Source organism: Pongo pygmaeus, chromosome X (assembly GCF_028885625.2).
Source record: "Pongo pygmaeus isolate AG05252 chromosome X, NHGRI_mPonPyg2-v2.0_pri, whole genome shotgun sequence".
Lineage (NCBI taxonomy): Eukaryota > Metazoa > Chordata > Mammalia > Primates > Hominidae > Pongo > Pongo pygmaeus.
Genome location: NC_072396.2, coordinates 74769079 through 74781416, shown reverse-complemented (window position 1 = coordinate 74781416; position 12338 = coordinate 74769079). Strand labels below are relative to the sequence as shown.

General features: G+C 44.8%; 1 protein-coding gene across 6 annotated transcripts in view; it reads right to left on the bottom strand.

The window, feature by feature from the left end:
* GCNA (germ cell nuclear acidic peptidase) overlaps window positions 1-12338 on the bottom strand; it is a 35356-nt gene that overhangs the window by 2738 nt on the left and 20280 nt on the right. For all 6 annotated transcript variants that reach the window (XM_054470808.2, XM_054470809.2, XM_054470811.2 and 3 more), the window contains 3 exons: window positions 6004-6924; window positions 4929-4995; window positions 1545-1689 (listed from right to left, as the gene is read on the bottom strand). In XM_054470808.2, coding sequence (XP_054326783.1) covers window positions 1545-1689; window positions 4929-4995; window positions 6004-6924 — 1133 coding nt within the window. The remainder of the gene's footprint in view (window positions 1-1544; window positions 1690-4928; window positions 4996-6003; window positions 6925-12338) is intronic.

Sequence of the window (12338 nt, the reverse complement as noted above, 5' to 3'; positions counted from 1 at the left end):
GAAAGGAATCAGAAAGCTGTTTTGGTTTTTTTTGTTTTTTTGTTTTTGAGAAGGAGTTTTAGCTCTTGTTGCCCAGGCTGGAGTGCAATGGCGCAAACTCAGCCCACTGCAACCTCTGCTTCCCAGGTTCAAGTGATTCTCCTGCCTCCGCCTCCCAAGTAGCTGGGATTACAGGCATGCGCCACCACACCCAGCTAATTTTTCGTATTTAGTAGACACAGGGTTTCACCATGTTGGTCAGGCTGGTCTCGAACTCCTGACCTCAGGTGATCCACCTGCCTTGGTCTCCCAAAGTGCTGGGATTACAAGAGTGAGCCACCACGCCGGGCCCAGAAAGCAGTTTTAAGCAGACCAGAAAATATTAACTCCAGAGTTTTTTACCCTCTAATAAAAAGGAAAAGGAACCTTCTCCCCCAGGTTCTTGGCTCAGAGCAAGTTTGAGAAGAAGTTTATTCAAAGAACACACAAATCAAAACATTCTGAGGAGAATAAAAGCCACATTGACGTCTGGGTAAAGACAACAAACAGGCAATCAGGACACAAGGGAGACTGATAGAACACGTGAGTGCAGGACTTGGGTCTCTTGTCCTTAGGGCAGCCAAGGAGAGAAGGACAACCCTGCTGAGGTGGGCGAGGCTGGACTGAAAATGCAACTCAGAACACTTCAGTTTCCACCCATCTGATGTGACACCACTGTCATCCAGAAGGGCATCAAAGGCTGGGGAACCTTTAGGAATATGTAAGAACTTCCCTCCATAAAGTCTTGTCACCAGAGATGATAAAGTCTGAAAAATCTAATGACCAATAGGTCTCTCTGCCTCCAGATTTTCTCCAATCCAGTCCATACCCACAGGTTAGTGTCAGGTTAATTTCTTTCAGCAGGTTAATTTCATTCACTCCCTGATGCACCCCATCCCTGTGCAGTGGTGCCTACTGATGTAAATTTCACCTCCTCCAACCTGATTCCCAAGGCCCTCCAGTATCCAGTCCTACACTATCAAAAAATAAGAGCTTACTATGTCCTAGGCCCTGTTCTAGGCACTGCATGTGTATTAACTTATGTAAGCGTAACAATAATCCTATGAGGTAATACGTACCGTGTTGTCCCCATTTTACAGATGAAGAAACTGAGGCAAACTGAAGTCAAGTAACTTGTTCAAGGTCATACAGCTCTTTTCCATTATCCTTCCACAAGAATCCTCTCTTCCTGATTGTCGAGCCTCAACTCTCCCTCTCCCCCATCCTGTTTGCCACTTACCATCCTTTAAGAAGCAGAGTCTCACTTCCTCCAGGTAATCTTACTTCCTGGCTGTTGAGGCTCTCAGTGATTTCTCCCTCTGCTGATTTCCTGTGGTAACAGCCATCTGTCCTGTACATTATAACTCATACACATTCTCTATTGCTTTCACCTGTACCAGGGCTCATCTCCCGACCTCAACTGCCTCTGCTCAAGGGCAGGAAGCATACATGGTTAGCACACCTCACAGCACCAAGAGTACTGGTGTATAGCAGGTGCTCAATCAGTGCTCATTCATTGATCCTACCTTTTTATCACAGACGGATCTGTTAAACAGGTCGTAGATTCTCTGAACCAATTCATCCTTATTTCGCTGTAAATTTTTTCCAGAGTATTTCTTTGACTTTTCAAGGTCTTGCAAGAAACATCCAGGGACTTTGCACTTAGGAGTCCTGCAAAGATAAATTCAACTGAGGTTTATGTAGCTAAAGAGAGAGAAGGAATGCACACGTAAGCATCTTGTCAAGAGACCCTGAAAACCTGTCGCTCCCTCTTCCATCCAGCTCCTTAGATGAGGGCATTTCCCAAGCCTTCATTTGTAGCCTTTTCTCTTCTCTCTTTGCAACCCTCAGAGGTGTAAAGCCCATGGTTTCAACCTCAACGAGACTTATCCCCACATCTGTATCTGCACTCTGGAGCTCTCTCCTGAGACCTAGTTCTGAATTTACAATTGCCCAGTGCAAACTTCCAACTGATTAACATGAATGTATCTCCAGCTAAACGTGTGTTCAGTTATCAAACTTGTGTTACAATTGGCTGAAAAACCTCAAAGACATTTTAAAATTCCTCTTCTTGGCTGGGTGCGGTGGCTCACTCCTGTAATCCTGGCACTTTGGGAGGCCGAGGCAGGCGGATCACAAGGTCAGGAGATCGAGACCATCCTGGCTAACACGGTGAAACCCCGTCTCTATTAAAAATACAAAAAATTAGCTGGGCGTGATGGTGGGTGCCTGTAGTCCCAGCTACTCGGGAGGCTGAGGCAGGAGAACGGTGTGAATCCAGCAGGCGGAGCTTGCAGTGAGCCGAGATCGCGCCACTGCACTCCAGCCTTGGCGACAGTGCAAGACTCCATCTTAAAAAATAAAATAAAATTCCTTTTCTCTCTTTATTGGGCACAGAGACAGACTATCTTCTTCACACTGTCTCTTCCAGCCAGCCTCTCCTTTCCATCCCCCTGGTTCCTACTTTAGTTCAAGTTCTTGTCCTACCCTTTATGCCTAGATATGAGAACACTCCAGTGTTCCTTACCTCCAGGCTCTTTTCTCTTCTCATCCAGTCACACACACCCCTCCAGATTCATTTTCACAGGCCATGCTCCAATTAATGTCCCCCTCTGGTTTTTCACTGACTGCCTGGCCTGACATTCATGGCCAGGGTCAACCCTGTTGAAAGCTCTATTCCCAGCTACCACTGCCACTCTAGCCAAAGTGGGCAATTTAAATGTTCCCTGGACACAAATTGCAATTTCCCGCATTTGTGCCTTGGTACAGTCTATTTTCCCATGGCTTACAAGGACTACATCTCCACCTCTACTGAGAATAACTTTCTGTGTAGCACTTTATCATTTGCAAAGAACTTCTTTTTGCATTGTCATATTTAATCCTCACAACCGCCCTTCAAAGAAGCTGTTACTATTTTTACGATCTCCACTGGGCTCAGGGGTAAAGTGACCTGCCCAAAGGTCACAGAGACAGTGACTCTCCTGATCCAAATCTCATGGTCTTTTGATTAAACCACAATCGCTACTCCATCTTTCAAGGCCTAATTCAAATGGCACAAAGAATAATGCTGAACACATAAAGGACTCACGCCGTAATAACTACCATTTAAACAGAAGCATTTTTATCTTAGCTGGAACAGTCCACTAAGTCCAGAGATGAGCCCAAAGAGCTGGAAAGACAAAATGGGAGCAAATGCAGCAAGTTTCTGACTTAATAGAACTCCTAAGACTAAGATTTTGCCAGAACACTTATTAACCCTTAAGTCACAAACTAAACCCTACGTGAGGAAGTTGGACTGCAGAGGGGGGATGTACCAGACAAGACAGAGGTTACAGAAGGTTCTTCATCCCAAGCCTGAAATGGCGGACTCAAACATTTCTGCCTCCAGTTACTTAGGTCTGAAAGAAAATTTACATCAGTATTTAAGGTGGCAGATGCAAACCTGAACCCTCTGCAGACTTTGGCAGAGCCCGGACCCCTGTGTGTTTGTGCTCACAGAACGCTGGCCTTGTGGCTTAGCATACTTTCACCTCAAGGCCTGTGGCTCTTTACTGCAGGCTGAGCACCTTCACATCAGAGGAACCGACAAGACCCCAAACTGGGTACATCAGACACCATGACCAGCAAGCAGCCTACACAGGAACAATGCTAAGCATAACAGGAAGCCTCCAGACTGACACAGGAAGTGCTAAACAACAGTTAAGAGGCCAAACAGGCTAGCCTCCTTTGGATAATGCAGACTGACAATGACACCAAGGGACAGCTTTTCCCTTCTTTTGTCACGCTGTAGCAAAGCAACCTGGGAGTTACCCAAGACACACGTCCCTGGAGGCAAAGCAGCTTAAATATGTAGTTACGAGTCTGGAGCAGAAACCTTGCTGAAAGGGGATCCAGCTAATAGAGCACTTGGCAAGCTGCTACCGGCTGCCTCAGCCAGTGCAGAAACAGAGAGCCCTTCTGCTCAGGTCCGGGGTAACCTGGTGCCCCTATGCCTGACACATCAGTCTTTTTCCCCTCCCTTAAGATATACTTATTGTCCCCAAATACTCGTTAAAAAATAACATATAGTCCTTCAAATACATTCCTTGTCTTGTGAGACAATTCAGATGTGAGTATACATTACTCTTCAATGAAAGTAAAAACAAAGAAAATTATGCTTACTATATCAAATTTTTAAGGGAAGAACTAACCCATTCCTGGAATCTAAATAAGAAAATATATTAATTTTTTGCCTTAAGTATTAACATGTCTTTGGTCTACAGGATCAGTGGTTGTTTTCAGTATCAACTATATATAGCTTAATAAAAATAAAGGAATGATAAGCAATCCATTTCATCCTAACATTTAAGCTTAAAAATTCATACAGATATACATAGTAGTAAGAGTAACTGGGTTCAGCCAAAGCACTAGAAAAACCTGGAAGACAATCTTGACCACTCTCCCTCCAATTCCAACAGATCAATGTGTTGCTTCCACCTTCTCACCACTTCCAGTGCCTTTGCCTTGGTTTAGCGCAAACTGGTGGCCATGAGGCTGTATCCAGCCTGAAAAAAAGTGTCTTGTTTGGCTACACATTGTTCTTTGATCTGAGTTGAAGGACATAGGCAATCTCAGAGGCCAGAGCTGCTGTGGGTGCAGAAAGGCCCCCTCCACCCAGGTAACTGCAGGCACCTTGGCGGAGAGCCCATGCCCAGCCTGAGAGAGTGGGGAAAGAAGGGAGGAAGGAGCCAGTGGGTGGTATTCTCCCTTGCTTGGGCCCTCCTCCTCAAGGACAGAAACCTTGTCCCCCAGTCCCATCCCAGCCAGACTCCATCCCCTTGCAGACCACCCCCACCCAAGTGCCCAGTGGACTGCCCAGTGTGACAGCTGTGCAATAGATTCCTGTTCAACTGAACGCGAGCAGTACATACCTAGTCTTGCGTTTTTCAACTTTTGCCGCACCAGGTTTCTTCTTTGAAGGCCCACGCTTCTTATGTCCTTTACCAGATGAAAAAATAATAGGTTACTTGTACCCCGACAATTGGTACCATCAAGAGACCAACAGAAAGGTAAACCCAAAAGGAGCCCTCACAGCCAAGCCCAGTGCAACATCTCTAAACAAAACTGTCTGAAGTGGCATACTGCTGCCTTCATCACCAACGATCTCACCCACGTGAATCACAGAGCTGCCAGCAGCATGAGCTGGGCAGGATTCTGTCACAGGCACCAAGGACTATGAGGGTCCAGGAGTGTGCCCTTAGAAGCTAGGTGGTGTGGGCAACTGAAGCGTGCACAGTTGAAGGGGTGGTATGGTACAGCTCACACACCTGCTCCGATGAGTGGCTCATATTCTAGGCAGCACCTTCACTCAGTGTGCAGGGCAAGGCAGATCTTTGTGCCTTGGCCTAGGACCCATCCTGCCAGCTGCTCTAGCTAAAGGCTTATGTATCAATAGTCAGTGTCATTCATATATCTAAAAAATTTATTGAACCTCTATCACGTGCCAAGCACCAGGCCAAATCCTGAGAGAGACTAAAAGATGAGGACGAGTCCTCCCACGAAGAGGCTCACAGTCTACCGGGACGGGGTAGGGAAGGGGACAGACTCAGGAACGTATTCTAACAATGTGACTAGTGCTTTGGTAGAGATGGGCTCTAGAATTTTGGTAACCCAGGAGACAGGAGCCACCCTGACTCACGGCTTCATAGAGAAAGGGATAATTTCCTAAGAAAAATAAGATATCCTCAGAACAGAAGGTTCAGGGAGACAGCACTCTAGGCTACTGAACAGCAAATACTAAGATACAGGAGCATGAGAAAGATGTGGGCATTCCTCCCCTGTTCCCAGAACCATCCTTGCACTGGGATGGATGCCTCCTTGGGCCACAGGGAAGTTGCTGAAATGGCACAGGGTTGAAAGGGAGGACAGGCAGACTGGATAACACAGGCACATTTGGCAGGCAAGGCACATTCAGTGGGACAGGCATACTTGGCATGACTGGCTTACCAAGTGTCACAGATACATTTCTGGTTTTTGCCTTCCTCTTCCTCAGTGGCTCCACTATATTTTCGGTCTTTGTCTGCCTTTTCCTCAGTGGCTCCACAATAGTTTTGGTTTTTGCCTTCTGTTGTTTTAGCGGCTCCACAATAGTTTTGGTTTTTGACTTCCTTTTCCCTGATTGTTCCACCACAGGTGCAGGCTCTTCCTCAGTTGGCAGCTTTCTCTCTGAAACTTCAAGGTTAGCCTCAGGATCACTTGGTGGTTCGCTGAGATTCTCACCAAGATCCTGCTCACCAGCATCATCAGATGAATCGTGCTGGGAGGCAGCAGCAGCAGCCTCATCCAGCTCTTCTTCATCTGAGGCAATTTGGCCTTCATTACACAAATCTTCTGCCGGCACAGGAACTTCCAAATCATCACTGTTGTCGTCGGGAACATCCGAATCATCACTGTTGTCGTCGGGAGCTTCCGAATCATCACTGTTGTCGTCGGGAGCTTCCGAATCATCACTGTTGTCGTCGGGAACATCCGAATCATCACTCTTGTCGTCGGGAACATCCGAATCATCACTGTTGTCTTCGGAAACATCCGAATCATCACTGTTGTCTTCGGAAACATCCGAATCATCACTGTTGTCGTCAGGAACATCTGAATCATCACTGCTGTCGTCGGGAGCTTCCGAATCATCGCCGTTGTCGTCGGGAGCTTCCGAATCATCGCCGTTGTCGTCGGGAGCTTCCGAATCATCGCCGTTGTCGCCGGGAGCTTCCGAATCATCACTGTTGTCGTCGGGAGCTTCTGAATCATCACGGTTGTCATCGGGAACTTCCAAATCATTACCGTTGTCGTCGTCATTGTCATCATCACTAATAACTATTGGAGGTTCCTGGATGGCAGGCTTCACATGACAACACTCCAGACTCTCATCTGAAATTCAAGAGACACAATCATATGTAAATATACTCCCTCCACCACCTCCTTTATAGTCTAAATTTCAGCAGATTATTTAGCACAAATTAAACAAGACAGGAACTGTGACATTTTCAATAGCAGTTAAGAATCGGTTATTTTAAAGGAGACACCAACAAATGGAAAGATTCCATGTTCATGGATTGGAAGAATCAATATTGTTAAAATGTCCATATTGCCTAAAGAAATGTACAGATTCAATGCAATCCCTATCAAAATACCAATGACATTCTTCACAGAACTAGAAAAAACTATCCTAAAATTTATATGGAACCATGAAAGGCCCAGAATAGCCAAAGTTATCCTGAGCAAAAAGAACAAAGTGGAGGAATCACATAACCTGACTTCAAATTACACTACAGAGCTATAGTAACCAAGACAGCATGGTACTGGCATAAAAACAGACAACATAGGCCAATGGAATAGAATAGAGAACCCAGAAACAAATCCACACACCTACAGCAAACTCATTTTAGAAAAAGGTGCCAAGAACATACACTGGCGAAAAGGAAGTCTCCTCAATAAATGGTGCTGGGAAACCTGGATATCCATATGCAAAAGAATGAATCTAGACTCCTATCTCTTGCTATACAAAAATCAAATCAAAATGGATTAAAGACATAAATCTAAGACCTCAAACTATGAAACTACTACAAGAAAACATTGAGGAAAATCTCCAGGACATCAGTCTGGGCAAAAATTTCTTGAGCAATACCCCACGAGCACTGGCAACCAAAGCAAAAATGGACAAATGGGATCACATTAAGTTAAAAAGCTTCTGCACAGCAAAGGAAACAATCAACAAAGTGAAGAGACAACCCACAGAATGGGACAAAATATCTGCAAACTACCCATCTGACAAGGGATTAATAACTAGAGTATATACGGAGGTCAAACAACTCTATAGGAAAAAAAAAATCTAATAATCCAATGAAAAAATGGGAAGAAAGATCTGAATAAACATTTCTCAAAAAGAAGACATACAAATGGCAAACAGGCATATGAAAAGATGTTCAACATCATTGATCATCAGAGAAATGCAAATCAAAACTACAATGAATGACCGGACACAGTGGCTCACACCTGTAACCCCAGCAGTTTGGGAGGCCAAGGCGGGTGGATTATCTGAGGTAAGGAGTTTGAGACTAGCCTGGCCAACATGGCGAAACCCCATCTCTACTAAAAATACAAATATTAGCCAGGTATGGTGGTGTGTGCCTGTGGTCCCAGCTACTTGGGAGGCTGAGGCAGGAGAATCGCTTGAACCTGGGAGGTGGGGGTTATACTGAGCCAAGATCACACCACTGTACTCCAGCCTGGGTGAGAGTGAGACTGTCTCAAACAAAACAAAAAACAAAACCTACAATGAGGTATCATCTCACCCCAGTTAAAATGGCTTTTAGCCAAAAGACAGGCAATAATAAATGCTGGTGAGAATGAGGAGAAAAGGGAACCCTTGTACACTGCTGGTAGGAATGTAAATTAGTACAACCACCCTGGAGAACAGTTTGGTGGTTCCTCAAAAAACTAAAAACAGACCTACCATACAATTCAGCAAACCCACCGCTGCATATATACCCAAAAGAAAGAAAATCAGTATATCAAACAGATATCTGCACTCCTATGTTTGTTGTAGCACTGTTCACAATAGCCAAGATTTGAAGCAACCTATGTGTCCATCAACAGATGAATGGAGGTCGGGCACGGTGGCTCGCGCCTGTAATCCCAGCACATTGGGAGGCCAGGGCACATGGATCACTTGAGGCCAGGAGTTTGAGACCAGCCTGGCCAAAATGGTGAAACCCTATCTCTACTAAAACTACAAAAATTAGCCAGGCATGGTGGAGGGTGCCTGTAGTCCCAGCTACTCAGGAGGCTGAAGAAGGAGAATCGCTTGAACCCAGTAGGCAGAGGCTGCAGTGAGCCGAGATTGCACGCGCCACTGCACTCCAGCCTGGGCAGCAGAGCAAGACTCCATCACAAAAAAAAAAAAAAACAGATGAATGCATAAAGAAAATGTGGTACGTATGCACAATGGAGCAATGGAGTACTGCTCAACCATAAAAAAGAATGAGATCCTGTCATTTGCAACAACATGGATGGAACTGGAGGTCATTATGTTAAGGGAAATAAGCCAGGCACAGAAAGACAAATTTCACGTTTTTTTTCGTTGTTGTTGTTGTTTGAGACGGAGTCTTGCTCTGCCACCAGGCTGGAATGCAGTGGCGCAATCTCAGCTCACTGCAACCTCCGCCTCCCGGGTTCCAGCAATGCTGCCTCAGCCTCCCAAGTAGCGGGGACTACAGGCATGCACCAGCACACCCAGCTAATTTTTGTATTTTTAGTTGAGACGGGGTTTCACCATGTTGGCCAGGATGGTCTCGATCTCTTGACCTCGTGATCCGCCTGCCTCGAACTGCCAAAGTGCTGGGATTACAGGCGTGAGCCACCACACGCATGTTCTCATTTATATGTGGGGTCTAAAAATGAAAACAATTGAACTAATGGAGATAGAGAATAGAAAAATGGTTATCAGAGGCACGGAAGGATAGTGGAGGGGTGTGGAAAGGTGGGGATGGTTAACGGGTACAAAAAAATAGAAAGAATAAGATCTACTATTTAATAGCGCAACAGGAAGACTGTAAGTCAATAACTTAACTGTACATTTTAAAATAATTAAGAGTATAACTGGATTGCTTGTAATACAAAGGATAAATGCTTGAGGAGACAGATACTGCATTCTCTATGATGTGATTATTACATATTGCATGCTTGTATCAAAACATCTCATGTACCCCATAAATATATACACCTACTATCTACTCACAAAAATGAAAAATTATTTTTTAAAAAAGAAAGTTATTTTAGATTGTTTTTCCCCTATTTTTTATTTCACTGAGAGCAGTGACAGATCAAATAGCAACCAAACTCGTGGCAATTTTCAAATCATAGTCTCTAAGTAGCAAGATATAGTAGTTGCTTCGGGCTTCCCAAACACAGGTCTGCAGACTTGTATATTTTCACTGGTCCACAGCAAAATAAGACAAATTAGAATAATAAAGTGGTATTTTTCTCCCATCAAGTTAAATTTCTATAATTTAAAGGACTGTCCTTTATTTTGTGATTATGTCTTGGTTAAACTTTTGGTGTTCTTTACAAAATTACAAAGATAGTAAATGGTAGCTGAAGTTTTTTTTTTTTTAATTTCCTTCATTAGACAAATTAAAAATTGACAACTCTGTGTTGGTCACCAAAATTTCATTCTTTAAATTAGTTCATAAGTGCAAAGCTCTCAGAACCACTGATATGAGTCAGGAGTAGGTCCTGATGTCAGCACTCTCTGAGAGGCCTCAGGAACATTTGGAACATCACTGCCTGCACTGAAATGAAGGCCAATGTGTCTGACGCCACACACTCTTTGAAGTCTGTTTGGAGCTCAAGTTCTAGCTTTCTGTGATTCTGGATGTAAACAAAAATCTAAAAATCTAAACCATGGCATAGGCAAGATGTGAAAGATATATTTATGGTGCAAAAACTCTTTATCCTAAAACTGCAGATTTGAGATATTTTGAGAGTCTTATCTGTTATTTGAATTAATTATGAAAAAACTTCAAATATGCAGTAAGGGAAGAGAAAAGGAGTAGATGTTCCTATGGTAAAAAGCCCTGCCTCCTTCCTAGAAAACTTAAAAGATTTGCCACCTGCAGTTGAAATTAAAAATTAGAAAAAGTAGGGACACACTGCTTACAATATATTTAAAAATGACTATGTACAGCGACAAAGGTTGGAGGTATGTTTTAGAGTTCACTGGGCCTTGTTTTCTGTAGAATTGCCTAAATTCATTATAACAAAAAGAAATGCCACGTAGAGAACAGCAAAGAAACGTACAAAGCCAGTCCTATAGGAGCATTCTTCATCCCTCCATCGCTGCGATGGATGCCCAAAGTTACAGTCCACAGGCCAGCAAGGTAAGAGCAGCCTTAGCTAAAAGTTCACCCTCAAAAGAATCTCTCTTCTGATTTAAGGAGTCAAGCACCTGGTGGCCTCCTGTTGCGAACTAGTTTCTGGCTCTGTTACTCCTGCCTGCCCTCAAGCTGCCTCCTTGGAGTTCCTTTCACATTTGAACAGCTTGTCATGTCAGACCCTCTACTCTGCACCCAGACCACTGCCCTGCTCAGGCACAGCCACCCAGAGCTAGAGAGAGGAAGCAGGGAAAGAAATCCAAAAGGATGGGTGGTAGAACAATAGGAGACTAGCATTTCAAACCACCTCTCCCTTCCCTGCTCTGATATCCCCAGGTTAGCTAAGCAACTCTGACCAACAATAGCTCTTGGGTAGTTATCTAAGAAGTAGCTGGTGCTGGTCAGGCCCAGTGGCTCACACCTGTATCCTAGCACTTTGGGAGGCCAAGGCAAGTAGATTGCTTGAGGCCAGGAGTTCAAGACCAGCCTGGCCAACATGGTGAAACCCCATCTCTACTAAAAAAAAAAATTAGCTGGGCATGGTGGCGGGCGCCTGTAATCCCAGCTATTCAGGAGGCTGAGGCAGGAGAATCACTTGAGCCCAGGAGGCAGAGGTTGCAGAGAGCTGAGAGATCACACCACTGCACTCCAGCCTGGGCAACAGACCGAGACTCTGTCTCCAAAAAAAAAAAAAGTAGTAGTTGGTGCTTTAAGGGTGTCCCATTTTCAGTTGAGTTCAGCTCAGCAAACATTAACTAAGTGCCCCACGTATCATGCCCTATACCTGTACTGACAGAACAAAGGTCAGTGAAATACTGTCCCTAATGCTTAAAAAGTTTCTAGTCTTCCTGTGTTTCATCCCCCACTGAGCAGGTAGGTTCTGAATTGAGTTAAGCTCCAAGCCACCCAGAAGGTTAAAGGGGCTTCTGATCCAAAGAGGTAAGGATCTGCCATGGGAACACACGCTCTAAAGAAACACAAAAATCTCTAGAAAATACAGAAGGACCGGCAAACAGCAAAGACCAGCAGCTCAATGGAAAAAGAATTTTCTCAACACGACACTGCCAGCTGGCCCATAACCACCACCCTTCAAGCTGGAAGGAAGAATGAGCCAGGCCTCTTACTCCTTTCCTCTTCCTCGTCATTCCCACACATAGAGGGGGGAAGAGAGGAAGAGGGAGTCAGAGAGCAGCCTCCATACTTACCAGCCTCAGTTCTTGACCCACCACCCCTACCCCGCTTCACTGATATAGCTCTAGGCAGGTAAGAACTCTACTGAGGGGGCTCCCAAGGTCTGAGGCAGCAACAACAGTTGCTGCTGCTGGGAAATTGACCAGGGGGTATAGGGAACCCGGCCATATCCACAGCCAGCAAATACGAGGAAAGAAACGGTGGCACTCACTACTGAGG